Consider the following 14945-nt stretch of genomic DNA (forward strand, 5'->3'; position numbering starts at 1 on the left):
ACTATCCATTTGACCCAACTTTCCTCTCGCACAAAAGTTTCATCAGGATTTATGATCTATATAATAAAGAAAGGCCTGTTTGTTGGTAATCGTCGTTCCGACTTTTCTATACAAATCTACACCGTTTGTCCGATCGCGATGAAATTTGGTACAGAGGCTCCTTATAACAGGCGGTTTCAGATGGCCGCATTCATTTTCCCCCCAAAGCCCCCCTTCAGGTAGCCCCCATAGAGATTTCATGCAGTTTTTGCAAATTTTTGAATTTGGCGCCTGAAATGTTGTATGAAAATGATTTCTTCTCTTTGCAAATTTTTCTTTTTCGTTCGATGAGAGCTTCCCATCTATATAATAAAGAAAGGCCTGTTTGTTGGTAATCGTCGTTCCGACTTTTCTATACAAATCCACACCGTTTGACTGATCGCGATGAAATTTGGTACAGAGGCCCCTTATAACAGGCGGTTTCAGATGGCCGTATTCATTTTCCCCCCAAAGCCCCCCTTCAGGTAGCCCCCATATAGATTTCATGCAGTGTTTGCGAATTTTTGAATTTGGCGCCTGAAATTTTGTATGAAAATGATTTCTCCTCATTGCAAATTTTTTTTCGGGATTTATAAGTGGCCTCAATCAAACCATCACAATTTTTTTTCCTCTAAAATTTGCGCGAAGCGCAACAAATCCCCGCGAAGCGGGGCGAGGTAAATTGGAGCGAAGCGACAATTTACCTCGTATTTTATAAATTAGCTCCAGAAGTCTCCATATTTTTTTTGGCAGAAACTATAAAAAAATGGAAAAAAGAATTTTTAAAACAAGTACCTAGTAAATAAAAAGTTTGAACAGTTGGAAAATTATAAAGTTTCCAAGATTCTAAATATTTTAGAAAAAACGACTTTCCAATTGAATTTCATTCCGAAAAATGTGGTTATGTTTATAAAGCGTTCATGCCACATAACCTCACAAAAATTCATTCAAAATTCTTTTGCATTCGTTAAATTGAAAATAAAGGAAATGTTGTGTCTGGAATATCTTGAACACTCAATGTTATCAAGATGTTTATCATAAAATATACCTACTCAATGTTTTAATAGATTTGTAAATAATTTGTATTCTCACCATCAATCCATTTTATGTATCTAAACATTGTCAAGTTCCTTTCCAAATCTGCAAACAATTTAATTAAATATAACGAAAAGAACTATTTAAAAACTTATTTAAGTCTTTTAAAAATGTGTTTAATCTTTTAATTCAACTCAGTTTTTTTCCTAAAAGTCTTATTCATTGTAAAGACATTTTTTATAGATTTGGAAAGGAAAATGTTGAAAATATTTAGCAATGGTTTCATCAACAATTTGATGATTATTATTTTTTTTCTAAATCATCTTTTAAAAACGAAAATATCTTTGAATCTAAAGTTTTTTATCAAGACCTTAAGAGTTATCATTTTTTAAGGTTTAATGAAGCTTTAAGATTTAGCCTTAAACTTCTATTTTAAACCGTTTAATTCTAAGAAGTCTTTAAAGTATTTAAAAAAGGAAAATAAATTTGTTGATGAAACCAGAAGAAGAAATTCTCTTCACACAGAACTGTGACATCCCATATACTCACTTTTGTCGCTTTATGGCTTTTCTTTTATCTTTTGAAAGAACAATGTTAACTTAGAAGGTTCTTCCTTTTGCTTCTTGATCTATCCTTTAGGCGTGATGTATAGCAAACGACGTCCCGACGTCACCAACTTCTCAAACACAACGTCCACCACCCCAAGTCACGGTACACCGACGCATTCTGTCTCACCTCTGCTGTCATCGCATCCCACCTACGGATCTGTGAATTCCATCGACGACGTTCAACCCATTCCGGGCACAAGTGGTATTGCCACTGTGTCCGGCAGGGCTGTTGATGATGGTGTCTACAAGCCCATTGATATCTCGTGAACTTTCACCCCCACAAATGGGACGCATGGCAAAAAGAATCTGATTTAACTAAGCGAGAGAGGAAGCTAAGTACAGAACCACCTCTAAATATATTTTCCTTATTTATCTACTATATTAAAAAAAAATGAAAAAGAAATAAATAAATTAAATGGCCAATAGTTGGTAAAGGCTATACCATCCCAACCGCGGCCATACGAAAACATAACCATGAAGACATAGAGGAGAACACAAACCAGTATTTTTTTTGTATATGTTGTATTCATATAAAACATTTTTGGGAAAACACTAAAATAAATTAAATTTTAAAAAAAGGGGAAAGAATTATAAATAATCACCAAAATATATTTGTATGTAATGTAAAAAAAAAACAAAGCTGAAAAATATTTAGTGAAAAATTTCAAATGGGAATTTTACGGTTAATCGAAAACACGAAGTAAGGTTAGCTTGATGGCATAAAATTGGTGCATAACCTTAAAAAATAATTTCTCTTTCGATTTAGGTTTCTTTGCGGTTTTGGCTACTCTTTGTAGATTTGATTTTTCATTTATTTCTGTTTTAAACCTGAAAATTAATAGTTATAATTATCAAAAAATGGTAAAACATGAAGTTTTTTCGGAAAAGTGAGGTTATATTTTAACCTCAATATTTTTCCAAATGAGACCGCAAGGAACAAGGCTAGAACTGATAGAGGACTATTGGGACCAATAGAACAAAAAAAAATTAACGAAAATTCCATTCAAACCTTAATTTTGATTCCCTTTTTTTTAAAAATTTCTTTTTTAAACAAAATTCTCCTCCATCTTTTTATCATTTTCATTTTTAAGGTTATGTACGAAAGGGCTTAAAGTTAACCACGCTGTGTGTTAAATTAAACACGCGCTAAAGTCTGCGAAAATTTCCCCCAAAAAAGCACTCACTTTCTAAAGAAAAAAAGAAAATAAACTTAACTAATAAAATAGCAAAAGAATGAATATTTTTCCTAAATAGTTTGTAGAAAATTAAACTGCTGTTGTAAAAATTTAAAAAAAAAATGAAAAAGATCAATGTAATCAAAAGTCAAGAAAAATGCCTATTATAGAAACTTTTTCTTCTTCTTTTATATTGAGAAAATGAAACTTTTTTAAAAAATGTTTATGGAAAAAAAACATAGAAAAATGAATAGAAATTGGAAAATTGTTGCATTCCATGGATTTTTTGTACTTATAGACAGTTTGTAAAAAAAATGATTTAAAAATTAAAAAGAAAATAAGGAAAAGCTCCGTTGGGTTGGGGCCAGGTGAAGATTTTCACGAGAAATGCCTAAAAATCCATGGATTTGAGTGTTGAAGTTTTTTTTTTGACTAAATGTAAAAATTTTTGTTCTTTTTCTAACTCGGACATTTAGTTTCACTCTCTCTCCATTCAATTGCATTAATGATTCATTATTAATTTGTAGTAAAAAGTACTGAAATGATTTCTTGATAAAATTAATTTTTCTCACTTTCTTTCTTTTGCTTTTTTAGAAGAGATTTTCTTTGGGATTCTGAATGAAAATTTAAATTTAAAAAAAAAAAGCTTTTTTATTCGATTTTTTTAAAAGTAAATCCCAGAGAAAAGCTTTCAAAGATTTTATTAAATATATATAAATCTTTAGCTATAGTCTTATGTGATTCCATTTAATTAAAAACAACAAAAATATATTTCATTAATTTGAAATATATTTTTATCTCATTTTTAATACAGATTTTTTCACAGCTAAATTAAAAGAAAAAAATGTGAACAAGTATTTTATATTTTTTAGGGTGTATTGTAGATTAAATTGAAAACGTTTTAACCTCTGTTGAAGAGACTTTATGAAGAATTAAAGAATAGAAGCTTTTTTGGAGGGTAAGGGGAGCGTTTAAGTTTTTCTTCTCTTCAAAATTCTAAATCAGATTTTTAACAATTTTCTGGAAAAAATTTAATAAATAAAATAAAAATTACCCAAGAAAAAAAATGGGAGATAAATTATTTTTAGGCTTTAGAAAAACAAACAAGAGAAAATTAAACCAAAAATTTAACAAAATTCTTTTAACTAAAACAAATCTTAAACGCAAAAATACAGTCCATAAGGTAGAAAATTTCTTGAATTAAGGGTTTAGTTTTTAGTGAAAAAAAAAAAGCAAAATTGTGACATTGTTGATTTTATTTCATAAAAAATATTTTTGTGTCTTTTTTTTGATGATCTTTTGAGGCTTTTTTTGTGAAATGCAAATATTTATTCCTTTGTCCTGCATATAGTTTGTTTTTCTTTCCTGGTCAGTGGCCTTTCTGCAAAGTGGATTTTGAGATAAGAGGAAGAACAGAACATTTTTTAAAACTTTCTGCTGATAAACAAAGAAAATTTCGGATTAGAAAAGAATTCGTTGTAGGTTTTTAAGAAGAAAAAAATGTGAAGAGTAATTGAAAATTTTTAAATATAAAATAAGCGCGCGCGTGAAGCCTTTGAATTTTTGTATCTCTAAAAGGACAAAGAGGAAAAGAAATTAGAAAAAAGAATTTAAATGAAAAGGAAAAAAAGGAGGACAAAGAAAGCTTACAGTTCTATGTCATGAGCTTACAAGTGAAAAGTTTAGAATTTTTTTTAAAAAGAGAACTCAAGGGTGGGAAGCATTTAAAACGTTGTAAAACTGTCTATGACAGCCCCTTGGGGACTCACAAATAGAGATGAAAAAAAAAAGAAAACTCTTTCAACAATCCATAGATTAAAATAAAAGAAAAATGAATCTTAAATGTAAGTAAAAAAAGAACGATGGTCTTCAAGAATTGTACAGAATTAAAGTGAATTGACTTTTTTTTTAATGTAAATGGCGAGGCGAATGAATAAAGAGAGTGTTCTTAAAAAAAAAACTGAAAGACTTTTATTCAACATTTTAAGACGAGAAAATGTTTTTCTTTCTGAGCATTTAGGCCAAATGTTGGCCAGGTCAACGCTAACACTTTTGCTTACAAGATGAAGAGAAGGAAGACGTGTATAGAGGAATGAGAAGCATGAATCTCTAATTTCTGATTATTTACAAGGTGCGTAACTCAACATTTTTGATCATCAGAGTGTCACTGATTGAGGAGAACATAACAACACAGTTGATCGCGCTATGGATACCAAAGTCTGAAGAGTTTTTAAAGAAATTCTATTTTCACTTAGGAGCATAGTACATATTTGTATATCAAAATTTTGAACCAATACTTGGTGTATTATTGGAACTTTAGATTAATCAGTCGCTTGTCGCTTCTTTTGTCGTATAAAACGTTTTTCTTTATATGAAGTTCTCAGAGTTATACGACAAAAGTAGCGACAAGCAACGAAATGCCGTAAAATCTGAATATGGAAGGTAAAGGACTCTTGCAATATCAATGATGACATAGTAATGCTTACAAGGATACACAGGATAATGTTGGCAGCAAAAGAAGCAGAGCAAATGTGATACGTTTGAAAAGGAGATGCCCGTAAAAAAATTTTAGAGTTCTCCCAAATGTACATATTTTTACAAGAACATAAAAATTGGCGGACGGGTTAATTGAAAATGTATTGATTGCTCTGTGAGCATTTTTTCTACAATTTCAAATTGCTCGCTGTCTGTGCCTAGCATTTTGTAACGTGCGAAAATTGAAAAATTTCCAAAAAATCAAATTCAAAAATTTAAACTTTCCAATTTGGGAAGTAAAGTGTTAGCCACTGTGTCTACCCCAGTTGAGAAGAATCACCCTGTGAGGAGTTAGACATTGATTGCGTCCACAGGGGAGCCAGAACCCGGGACGAGGATAACCCAGGAGATATTCACCACCGTCTGGAAGAAGTGGGTGAGGATTTGATCACCCTGTGCGTCCGTTAGAGTCGTTCATCAAGGAAAAAAAGGAACATCAGAAGTCGACACAGCGAAACCCAGAAAAATGGAAAAAGGAATAAAAGCAGCTTAGAGGAAAAGTCAAAGTCAGAAATCATTAAAGAGCCGGATAAGATTTTGTGTCATCCCACCGAATTAGTCAATTTAATTAAAGAAAATTCAAGTGCATGAAAATGTATAAAAGTGAAACTATAAGAGAAATACAGTCATCCCTGCTTAATCGTCTCTCGGTTAAACTCTTCGTACTGATTATTTTTAATGCGCAAGAAGAGCTCAACCAAGAGATGATTAAGCGGGGCATGATAGTAATGGCAAAGTGAATTTTGAGTTTTCTTTGCAATGGATTAAATAGAATACTTTACAAATGGACCGCCACTATTCCTATATATTGTCTTTCCAATCAAAATATTATTATTTTTTCCCTTTTACTTGAGTTCATTACGTCTGGCCATAAGACTTATATAATTGTTTAGTTTTTATTTTTTTTTCGTACTCTTGTACCGCCAAATAAATTAAATTATTATTTTCTTTGTGAGTAAGAGCACTGGTTTAACAACATTAGTTTTATGTTCCTGTTAATCCGTTTAGACTTCAGTAATCCCAAACAATTCATTTTACAGGCCTTATATTAGCTCAACTTACCCTATGCATAAATACAATGTTTCCCATAACTGCTTGTAAGAAAATTTAGAAGAGCTGTAAAGGATATTGGTGAAATTTTTGACTTTTAAGCTGCATGTTTTCCTTTTCCCCAATTTTATGAGGTTTATTTGTCCACCCACATCCTTTGAGTGAAGGAGAGCTGCTTCAGCAGAGCCGAAAAAGGATTATTCTCTGTGGAGACTTTCGAGTGGGGTACTCCTGCTTCATCCCACCTTCTTTTTCTCTGTATATGAAAAAGGTTCGAGGACCCAACATGTTCTTGGGTCCTCCTCAGGGGGCGTATAAATAACAAACACACCACAAATTTTCTCAACCCATTTTATACAATTAATTTATTTCCATTTTTTTTTTTCATCTTGTTCCATATTAAAGAGACACATCATCATAAGTTGCTTTTTTTCCACTAAATTTGGACTTTTTTTTTTGGTACGAAACACGATTTTTTTTTAAAGTTTTGTGAACATTTTCTCATCTTGGGATTATTTTTGTTTTTTGTGTGTAATTTCTCTTGCCCTTAACAATTAAATCCATCTATCTTTTCACAAGCTAAAACTTACTTTCACTCATCTTTAATTTTCTTTTTTTTAAAGAGATTTTTTTCCATTGTGTTAAAATAAAAGGAATTGACGTTCGCGAATGGAATTTTTTGGAGTTTTCTGTGTGTTTGTTGGGTGAGTGGGGGTGGGGACACTCGGTGGAGGAATCTTCGTTGTTTTTTTTTTAATTTTTCAATTTTTTTTCTTTACTTAACATAAGGCTACAAAAAAGGCAATTGGGGGGTTCTCTATTTTCTCTCAAACTACTTTTTGAATTTTGACTGGGAGGAAGTTTTCGACGGGGGTGGTTTTCTTTGTAGGGGAGGTGGGTGGGATAATGAACGCAGAGAAAAAAACTCAACACAGGGTGACAAATTTTTTCTTCTTTAGGACATTTATTTTTATTTTTTAGATGTTTTTTTTATTTTGTCTGCTGGTGAGACGAAGAAGAAGCCTTAAAAATGTCCACGGAGAAAAAATATGTGTATTTTAGCGGGGGTGAAAAAAATAAACGACAAGCATGTAACTCCATCTTAAAACATTTATACAATTATTTAAAAATGATTCTCTCGCTATCTTTTTTATCAATATGCTGCTGCTGTAACCTTTTCATCTCTATCAAGTTGTTCCACGATTAACCATTTAGTAGCACATTTATTACGTTTTTTATTATTTATTTATTTATTCTTAATCTTCCATCTATAGAATTTGTTCTTCACATACAAGATCTTTTTTTTATAATAATTATTTTTATTTTTTTTAGTTACGTTTTCATGGTGTTTAAACTTCTTTTTTATTCTTCTCTGTGATGTTAAAGTGTGGTGTGTGGTAATATTGCAAAAAATGATCTTCCAGAGTTAATTGTTTTTGCGTATTTTTGTTTTTTTTTCTTCAATTACAAATATATTTTCTATATGTTTTTTTTTATTAATTCGAACTTAGAAAGTAATAATGCAATAAAATAAACTCGACAACAACAGAAACATCAAACATAGAACGTAGTTTATGTAATATTTTATCTACTTTTTTTTTGTTTAGTTCAATCTCAACGTCAACATGGGCAAGAATTTCCTCCAACACTTTTTTTTAGAGTCTCTTTTGCTAATATAATAAATCGGTTTTTTTGGGAATCACATTTACCATCATATACAATTAACATTTAATGTTATATTTATTGTATTTTTTTTTAATCATAATATCTTTTTTTTTCTTCCATTAGCATTTAATAACTTAATTCTAACGACGTCGCCCCGATTCGATGGATGGTGATCTTTTTACGCTTTTTTTCTCAATTTTTATCTTCCTACATTTCTTTCTTTTTTTTCTCTCTAACTTATGACAAGGAATCTCGTATCTGTAAAAGGAAAAAGAGAGACAAAAATTAATTTTATTGAAAAAAAAAATTTAAATGAACGAATGAGTTTAAAACGTTAAAAGAAAAATTATTTCGTTGATTTAGGGAAAAAATATGAACGAGTTGAAGCAATTTTGAATGAATTGAGTTAACAAAACCACATTTTAAACTTTTTTTTATATATAGGTATATATATATATATTTTAATTTTTTAAAAATATTTCAATGATTTTTTTATCCTAAAATGGTTTTCTCCTCAAACTCTCAACGTAAAATAAATATACTCAACAGCTAATTTCAGGGACAAATGCTAGCTATCCAAAGATAATCTTTTGACTTTTATCTTTTGTTCAATAATTTCAAACGTTATCCAGACAAGATTCAACTTTTTTTTTATTATTCACTGCTAAATTTATCAAAGTTAGAAGTTCAATTAAATTCTAGAATTAAAAGAATCTAAATATCTTAATGAATAAATTTGACATTTTCCTACGACCATCACTGTGGTTAACCGAACTATTCTTATAAAAGATTTCCTTTATTTTTGCGATAAAGTTTACCAATTAAAAGAAAAGAAATCATAAAATTTATCCAAAATAAATTGAAGAATTTAGGGATTAGCAACTCAACTTGCATCCTCTTCTGCATCAGAAATTCCCTTTTAGTATCCTTCGGTGTATAATACTTATATCATTCATTTGTACATAGTACGCAGAATGCAGGAATTGATTTCAAACCGTCAAAGAACTCAATTGAAAGTTCAGAACTAATTATTAAGCTCCCTTCGAGGAACTTTTCAAAAGCCCTCTTCAAGCTCAAATAGAGCGCGTGAGAGCTCGCCCGATAAATACGCCACTCAACTACAGATTTTCATTCAATTTTCCTCCTTTTTTTCTGTGAGATAAAATAGAGTCGATGGGGAACAAAAAAAATGAATTCCTGTGCATGCCAATTAAATCACAAACAGTGCGTCTAATTAAAATCAGGACACGCTTTTCCCCCAATCTCTCTTTATTCATTTAGTTTTCCTGCATTCGCGCGAAACCTTGAGCAAAGTTGGGAAAATCCCATCATGAAAAGTTTATGAGCAACAAATGGTTATGCTACTGAGGAGGGATGAGATGTGCAACATGTGAGCCATTCTCGCACAGAAATCCCCAAAGCGCATCTCAACTGTTTTCATAATTAAAAAACTTTCCTCATACGCGTGTTAGGGGAAAAAAAGTTTCTAACGGAAAAAGGGCTTTGAGGGAAATCTGTGTGAGCTTTCTGTTAGCGCTGAAATTTGCATAAAAAGGGCTTATCTATGGGTGAGAGCGGGAGGTGGGGAGGTTCTCGCACGAACCCCTTTGGCGCGTTTTGACATCCCCTTACCTGATTTTTTTTGGTGATTTTTTTCTCTCGTCATTCAAGGTGAAACGCAAAGCTGATGAGGGAAAAGGACGTGGCGCCGGAGGGTGCGTGCTCCCTTAATTTTTGTTTCTTTCTTAGTTGGTGAGTGGGCCAAACAGGGTGACTCCGGGGTTCTTCTCGTCCGTACCGCCGAGGTAGTGGCTGTAGAGTTCCTGGTACCGAGCAAGGGTGAGCCCACCTCGTTTCCTATCATCATCCTACAAAGAAAAAGAAAGAAAAATTAAATTTAACTGATTTTCAAACTGAAGACAGTTTGAGAAGCACTGTGATGCCGATAAATTAAATAGTCATAAATGTTGGCTCCCTGTCGGAGGTGAGATAAAATTTATGGGACAGGTGCCACAAAGTCAGAAGAGTATTACACTTAGGAGATGCGGAATTAACTTGATGCACTTTGTGGCCTCCTTTTTGCAAAATTCCTCTTTGCAAAAGTGCTCTCCCATACCGAATTTTTGCAACAAAAACAAATCAGCCCCGTGCCAAAAATATTATTTATAAATTAAGATTTATTTTACAAAATTTTGACACAATAAAATTCTGCAACAAGTAGTGGAAGACCACCGCTAAAGTAATGTAGAAAGGAACTACGAGGTGTGATGTTCCTTTTGCAACATTCTCACACTTTTAACATGCCATTTAATTGAATTGACGATGTACAAGCCAGCGCCATGTCACGTTACTTTCTTCATCTTGTTCTTTTGCTCTAACTATGTAGGAGAATGTAGAACGCGAAAATATTTGCAAATAACCCACGTTTTAACTATTAAACTTGCCACAGTGTCTTGTTACAATTAATTCTAACAATATCTTTGAGTATTTAAGTACTTTTGCTGCATTTTAAGGTTCTTAAACTCCGTTTATTCCTTAAGAAGAGCTTTGAAAGGAATTTGGCAATGAAAAAACCATCAAATTTTTAAATTTAACGGTCGTTTCTGCTATATCTTTACTAGATTTTCATCTATAGAAACTTTATGTAATGGTAAGAACATAAAGGCTTGCAATGCAAACACCTTAAGTTCAAATCTACCAGTAAACATTTTTTTCTTTCAAAAATAAAAAAAAAATATCTTTTTCTATTCCTTAAGAGATGTTTAAATGGAATTTTAAGGGCTTTTACGACTTTTTATGCATCGATTTTGAAAAATATAATCAAAACCATTATAATTTCTCGTTACATAAATAGTCAATTAGGCCAGTAACATGGCTAGGAAATATGTTTAAGAGGCTTCAAACGCCCTGAAAATTTAATAAATTCAAAATAATTTTCCTTAAAAAATACGGTCAAAAGTAGAAACAAAATGTAAAAATCATATAAGATTTTTGCCGGAATACCGAAAATCTTATAATTGACTAATTGTAGGAAAAGAAAAGATTTTTATCAAAATCTACCCCAAATTTTAGAAAAGAAACGTCGAATGTTTGAAAAGAAAATGTCAGAAGTAGAAAAGCAACGTTAAACGTTAGAAAAGATTACATACTTTAAAAGTTTGAAAAGAAAAATAAAGTGCTAGACCTTTTTTTTAGAAGAAAAATCATTAAAATCTGCTTAGGGGAGAGCGGGGTTAAAAAAGTCACTTAAGGGTTTAGAAAAAGCTCAAAATATCATATTTCCCAAATGCATAAAGCGAAATGTTTAGCTCATTTCTTTAGGAAATTTATTGCCCTACAACTCTTTCTCAGATCATTTTGTTCTATCTAGCTAGGAAATATGATATTTTAGGCTTTTTCTAAACCCTTAAGTGACTTTATTAGCCCCGCCCTCCCCTATTTGAATTCAATAGCCGCTAATTCTAATTTTAATTAATTTCCTAAATCGTTCTTTTTTTATTTATTTCTAATATTTTTAAAATTGAAAAAAAAAGAATAATTTGATCATTACAAGCATCTCTTTTAATCTGATAAGTTCTTTATATTACCTACACTAAATCCTAATAAAGTTTCCAGAATTTTTCAATCATCCCTTATAATTAAAAGTCAATTCTTGCCATCAATAGAATTTTAACGCAATGGAATGTCTTGAATCAATCATCCCCCACAAGCATTCTTTAAGTCGATTCTTTGAATTTTTCCTTAGAGGAAAATTTTTGAGTGGTATGATTGTCCCCCCCTTAAAAAAAATTCTTCTCTGAAAGAAAATCCTCTTCATGCGTATGGGATTTGATTGTCGCCAAATTGTGGAGGAGTTGCAGAAAGGTCAGACAAGGGAGGGCTATGGCTACCTTTTGTGTGCCACAGGCGATAAGTGATGCCTGCAGTTCACAGCTCATCTGAGAAGTTCTCTTATGTGACATAAAACAGGGAATTTGTCCCTGATCTCATTGTTCTGTGGGCGCATTCTGTTGTTCATCACTTTGCTCGTGTGGTGCTGATTTTCGCGCGCCGCAACAAGTGTTTGAACAGCTGAAGACAATTTTACCTTCTCTCTCCCTTTCCCCTCGTGTATTCAGCGTGAATTTCAGGGTGTATATTTATAGTAAAAGCATTACACTGTGAGAAAATGCAGCAAAAAACTTCACCCATTGGCACACACAAAGGCATGAAGAAGAAACAGTCTCATACAAAAGAAATTCAATGGACAATGTCTTTGTAGAGAGAAAGATTCTCAATAAGGGATGATGATGGTGGTTAGGGGTGTGGTAGGATGGTCTCTCTCAGAGGAATTTCCCATGACAAACATTCCCATGAGTTTTTGCTTTTCTTTCCCTTCCACATTCCTCCCCCTCTCCAATCATCCCCAAAACATTTTCATTGCTCCCGGATAAAGTTGAGTGAAATTGAACTCAATATTTTCGAAGCGCAAAATACATCGAAGAAGACACAACTTTTGCCAAAAAGTACTTTCAACAAACGGAATGAGGGGAGTTTTGGGAGAGGCCGTGGCATCCCTCCACCACCCCCTTAAAATTTGGCAGGAAGGGATGTGTCTTTAGCAGAATATAACGTACAAGGATATGCCGGTGGTGTGTTTCCTTTATTGATTGGCATTGTAAATAAATTTTCACGTTTCCCAAATAAGTGATTGACGTGAAATATACACGAAAAAGACTTAAATTCTACCTACATATTTTTTAGCAAATATTTTTTCCTCGAAAAAGGTATTTTCAATTGAATTTTCGAAAAGTATTCATTTTTTGTTCAATTTTTTTGCGGAAAATAAGTGGATTTTCCTTTTGGGAGTTTAAATGTTTTTCGTGTAATTTACCCAGAAAAATTCCCTTTAAATAATGAGCTGAAGAGAATGCAGGTGGATGCTGATTCGAGAGATTTATCAAATAATTGAGGCGCAATATTGCATGGACAATTTGCTGAGGAAGCAATCCGTGAAGGAATTGCAATGTGAACATTTATTTATTTAAACTGAATGAAGTTCAACCCAAAAGCCACGAAAACATGTAGTTTATTTTGGGACAAAGCCCAAATGAAAAGCTTATTTGGCAGAAAAGCTCATTTAAACATTATTTTCGTGGAAGAAAAGGAAACTTTCTTAAGAAGAAACATAAAATTGCTTGTCAAAAATTAAATTCTTAAAAAAAAGCTTCTTTCTAAAGCTAAAATAGATGAAAATAGCTTTTAAAAGACAAAAAATATTCCAATTTTTTAAGCAAATAAAAATTTTTTTGAATTGAAAATTTGTCTATTTTTGGCGACTTTTCTTATGAGCGGGTTTATCACATTCAGAACGTTTCTGACTTCCTGCAAAATCTGTTTAATGAATGAAATTATTTTTTTTGGCCTTTTGCTCTTGACTTTTACTATAAAATAAATAAATAAATCAAACCAATAATATAATTATACGTAAAAAGTCTGTTAAATTGATATCAAAAACAAGCTTTTTCATTAAAATATTCTAGGAAAATGCAGCTGAAATCGACAGCTCAAATTTATTTATTCCCCAATTATTTTATTTTAATTAATTGGCGAAGAAATATGAGATGAATTAATAGTACATAAATAGGCCAATTCAGTGAACCCATTAAACACAACCCTGTTGTTAAAAATCATTCACAGGACAACAATTAAAATAATTTGCTCCATTGTCCAGGAAGAATTAGCATTGAAATAAATTTCGTATCCGCAAAACAAGTGAAAAAAGCTTCTGAATTTGAAAATAAAAGCATGTCGCTGGTTAAAAATGATTCTACGGACTACATAGTTCATAATTCAAATGAAAAAAAAATTCCCCGCATAGCCAACATAGAGGCGAATTAGTTTTTTGTTGGCATGAGTTGGCACAGTGAAAAGTTTTTTTTTTGAATACATTTTTATGGCGGGAATTATTTTGTAAGGGTTGACCATTTGTATGGAAATTACTACTCAAAATCATCCCTTGAAACTCCCCGTAATTACTTCTCAGTTCCGGTGAAATGAAATACAATTTATTTTTCTCACCCTTTGAGCTTTTCTTTTTGGCCTTTCTTTCACATAAAAAAGTAATTTATTTATTCGGGCACGATTTCTTGGGGTCTCCAAAGGCTCTCCTTCTCACTCGTTCTTCCTGTGTTCAACCTCCCTACCCTCTGCCCCTTCCTGACCGGCAGTGTGGCTCCCTTTTCCGGAGGAGGTACATGAGATTCTCGAAAATGAAGGCTGTATTAAACCCCACGTGCTTCAGGGGTTCCTCCCTATGGAAAACCAGGTAGTATAAAAGCTCACACGATCTCGGATAAAATTCTTCCTTCACCCCCAAAGCTCCGCTTTTTCCCCTTATTACCACACAACCTTCCCCCCACCATCCCCCACTTATATAGGCCACGAGGGCTGTAAGAGAAGGAGTTTTTTTTACTTCTCTCTCGCGCCATGTAAATCAGTTGTGAATTATTTATAGTTGAAATTGATGAAGACGGCAGGTAAATATGCGACTTGTTATGTTTCACGTAAACTTTATTGATTTCCCTCTTCTTCTTTTTTCCCTGCCATATCCAACGGAAAGAGAGAGAGGAAAAAAAAACGCGTATGTGTGGAAAATTGCTCTCGAAACGTGCTCATGAGCTTCCCTGAGAATCGGTAAAAATCCCACCACATGCGGAAGGGTAATCTCTTGCGTTTGCTCACACACAGCGAAGTACAATAAAACTTTTCCTCGCAGGGAGCTCCATCACGTGCGAGATGATTCCACACGACGACAGGGAATGGATTCTCTGGGAATTACTTCGCAACAACAATGAAAGTCACGGTTGGATTACACAAA

At 32.6% G+C, this 14945-nt stretch overlaps 2 protein-coding genes across 5 annotated transcripts in view; one reads left to right on the forward strand and one right to left on the reverse strand.

Annotated features, from left to right (window-relative positions):
* The window catches only part of LOC129789830 (NPC intracellular cholesterol transporter 1), a 41665-nt gene extending 37214 nt beyond the window's left edge, over positions 1-4451 (forward strand). For all 4 annotated transcript variants that reach the window (XM_055826884.1, XM_055826886.1, XM_055826887.1 and 1 more), the window contains one exon: positions 1693-4451. In XM_055826884.1, coding sequence (XP_055682859.1) covers positions 1693-1928 — 236 coding nt within the window. In that variant the 3' untranslated portion in view covers positions 1929-4451. The remainder of the gene's footprint in view (positions 1-1692) is intronic.
* A 2307-nt stretch (positions 4452-6758) lies between these two features.
* LOC129789965 (sarcoplasmic calcium-binding protein 1) overlaps positions 6759-14945 on the reverse strand; it is a 29531-nt gene continuing 21344 nt past the window's right edge. Inside the window, exons 6-7 of the mRNA XM_055827113.1 lie at positions 9719-9954; positions 6759-8344 (exon numbers count right to left, since the gene is read on the reverse strand). Of these exons, the coding sequence (XP_055683088.1) occupies positions 9832-9954 (123 nt within the window). The 3' untranslated portion in view covers positions 6759-8344; positions 9719-9831. The remainder of the gene's footprint in view (positions 8345-9718; positions 9955-14945) is intronic.

Source organism: Lutzomyia longipalpis, chromosome 2 (assembly GCF_024334085.1).
Source record: "Lutzomyia longipalpis isolate SR_M1_2022 chromosome 2, ASM2433408v1".
Taxonomy (NCBI): domain Eukaryota; kingdom Metazoa; phylum Arthropoda; class Insecta; order Diptera; family Psychodidae; genus Lutzomyia; species Lutzomyia longipalpis.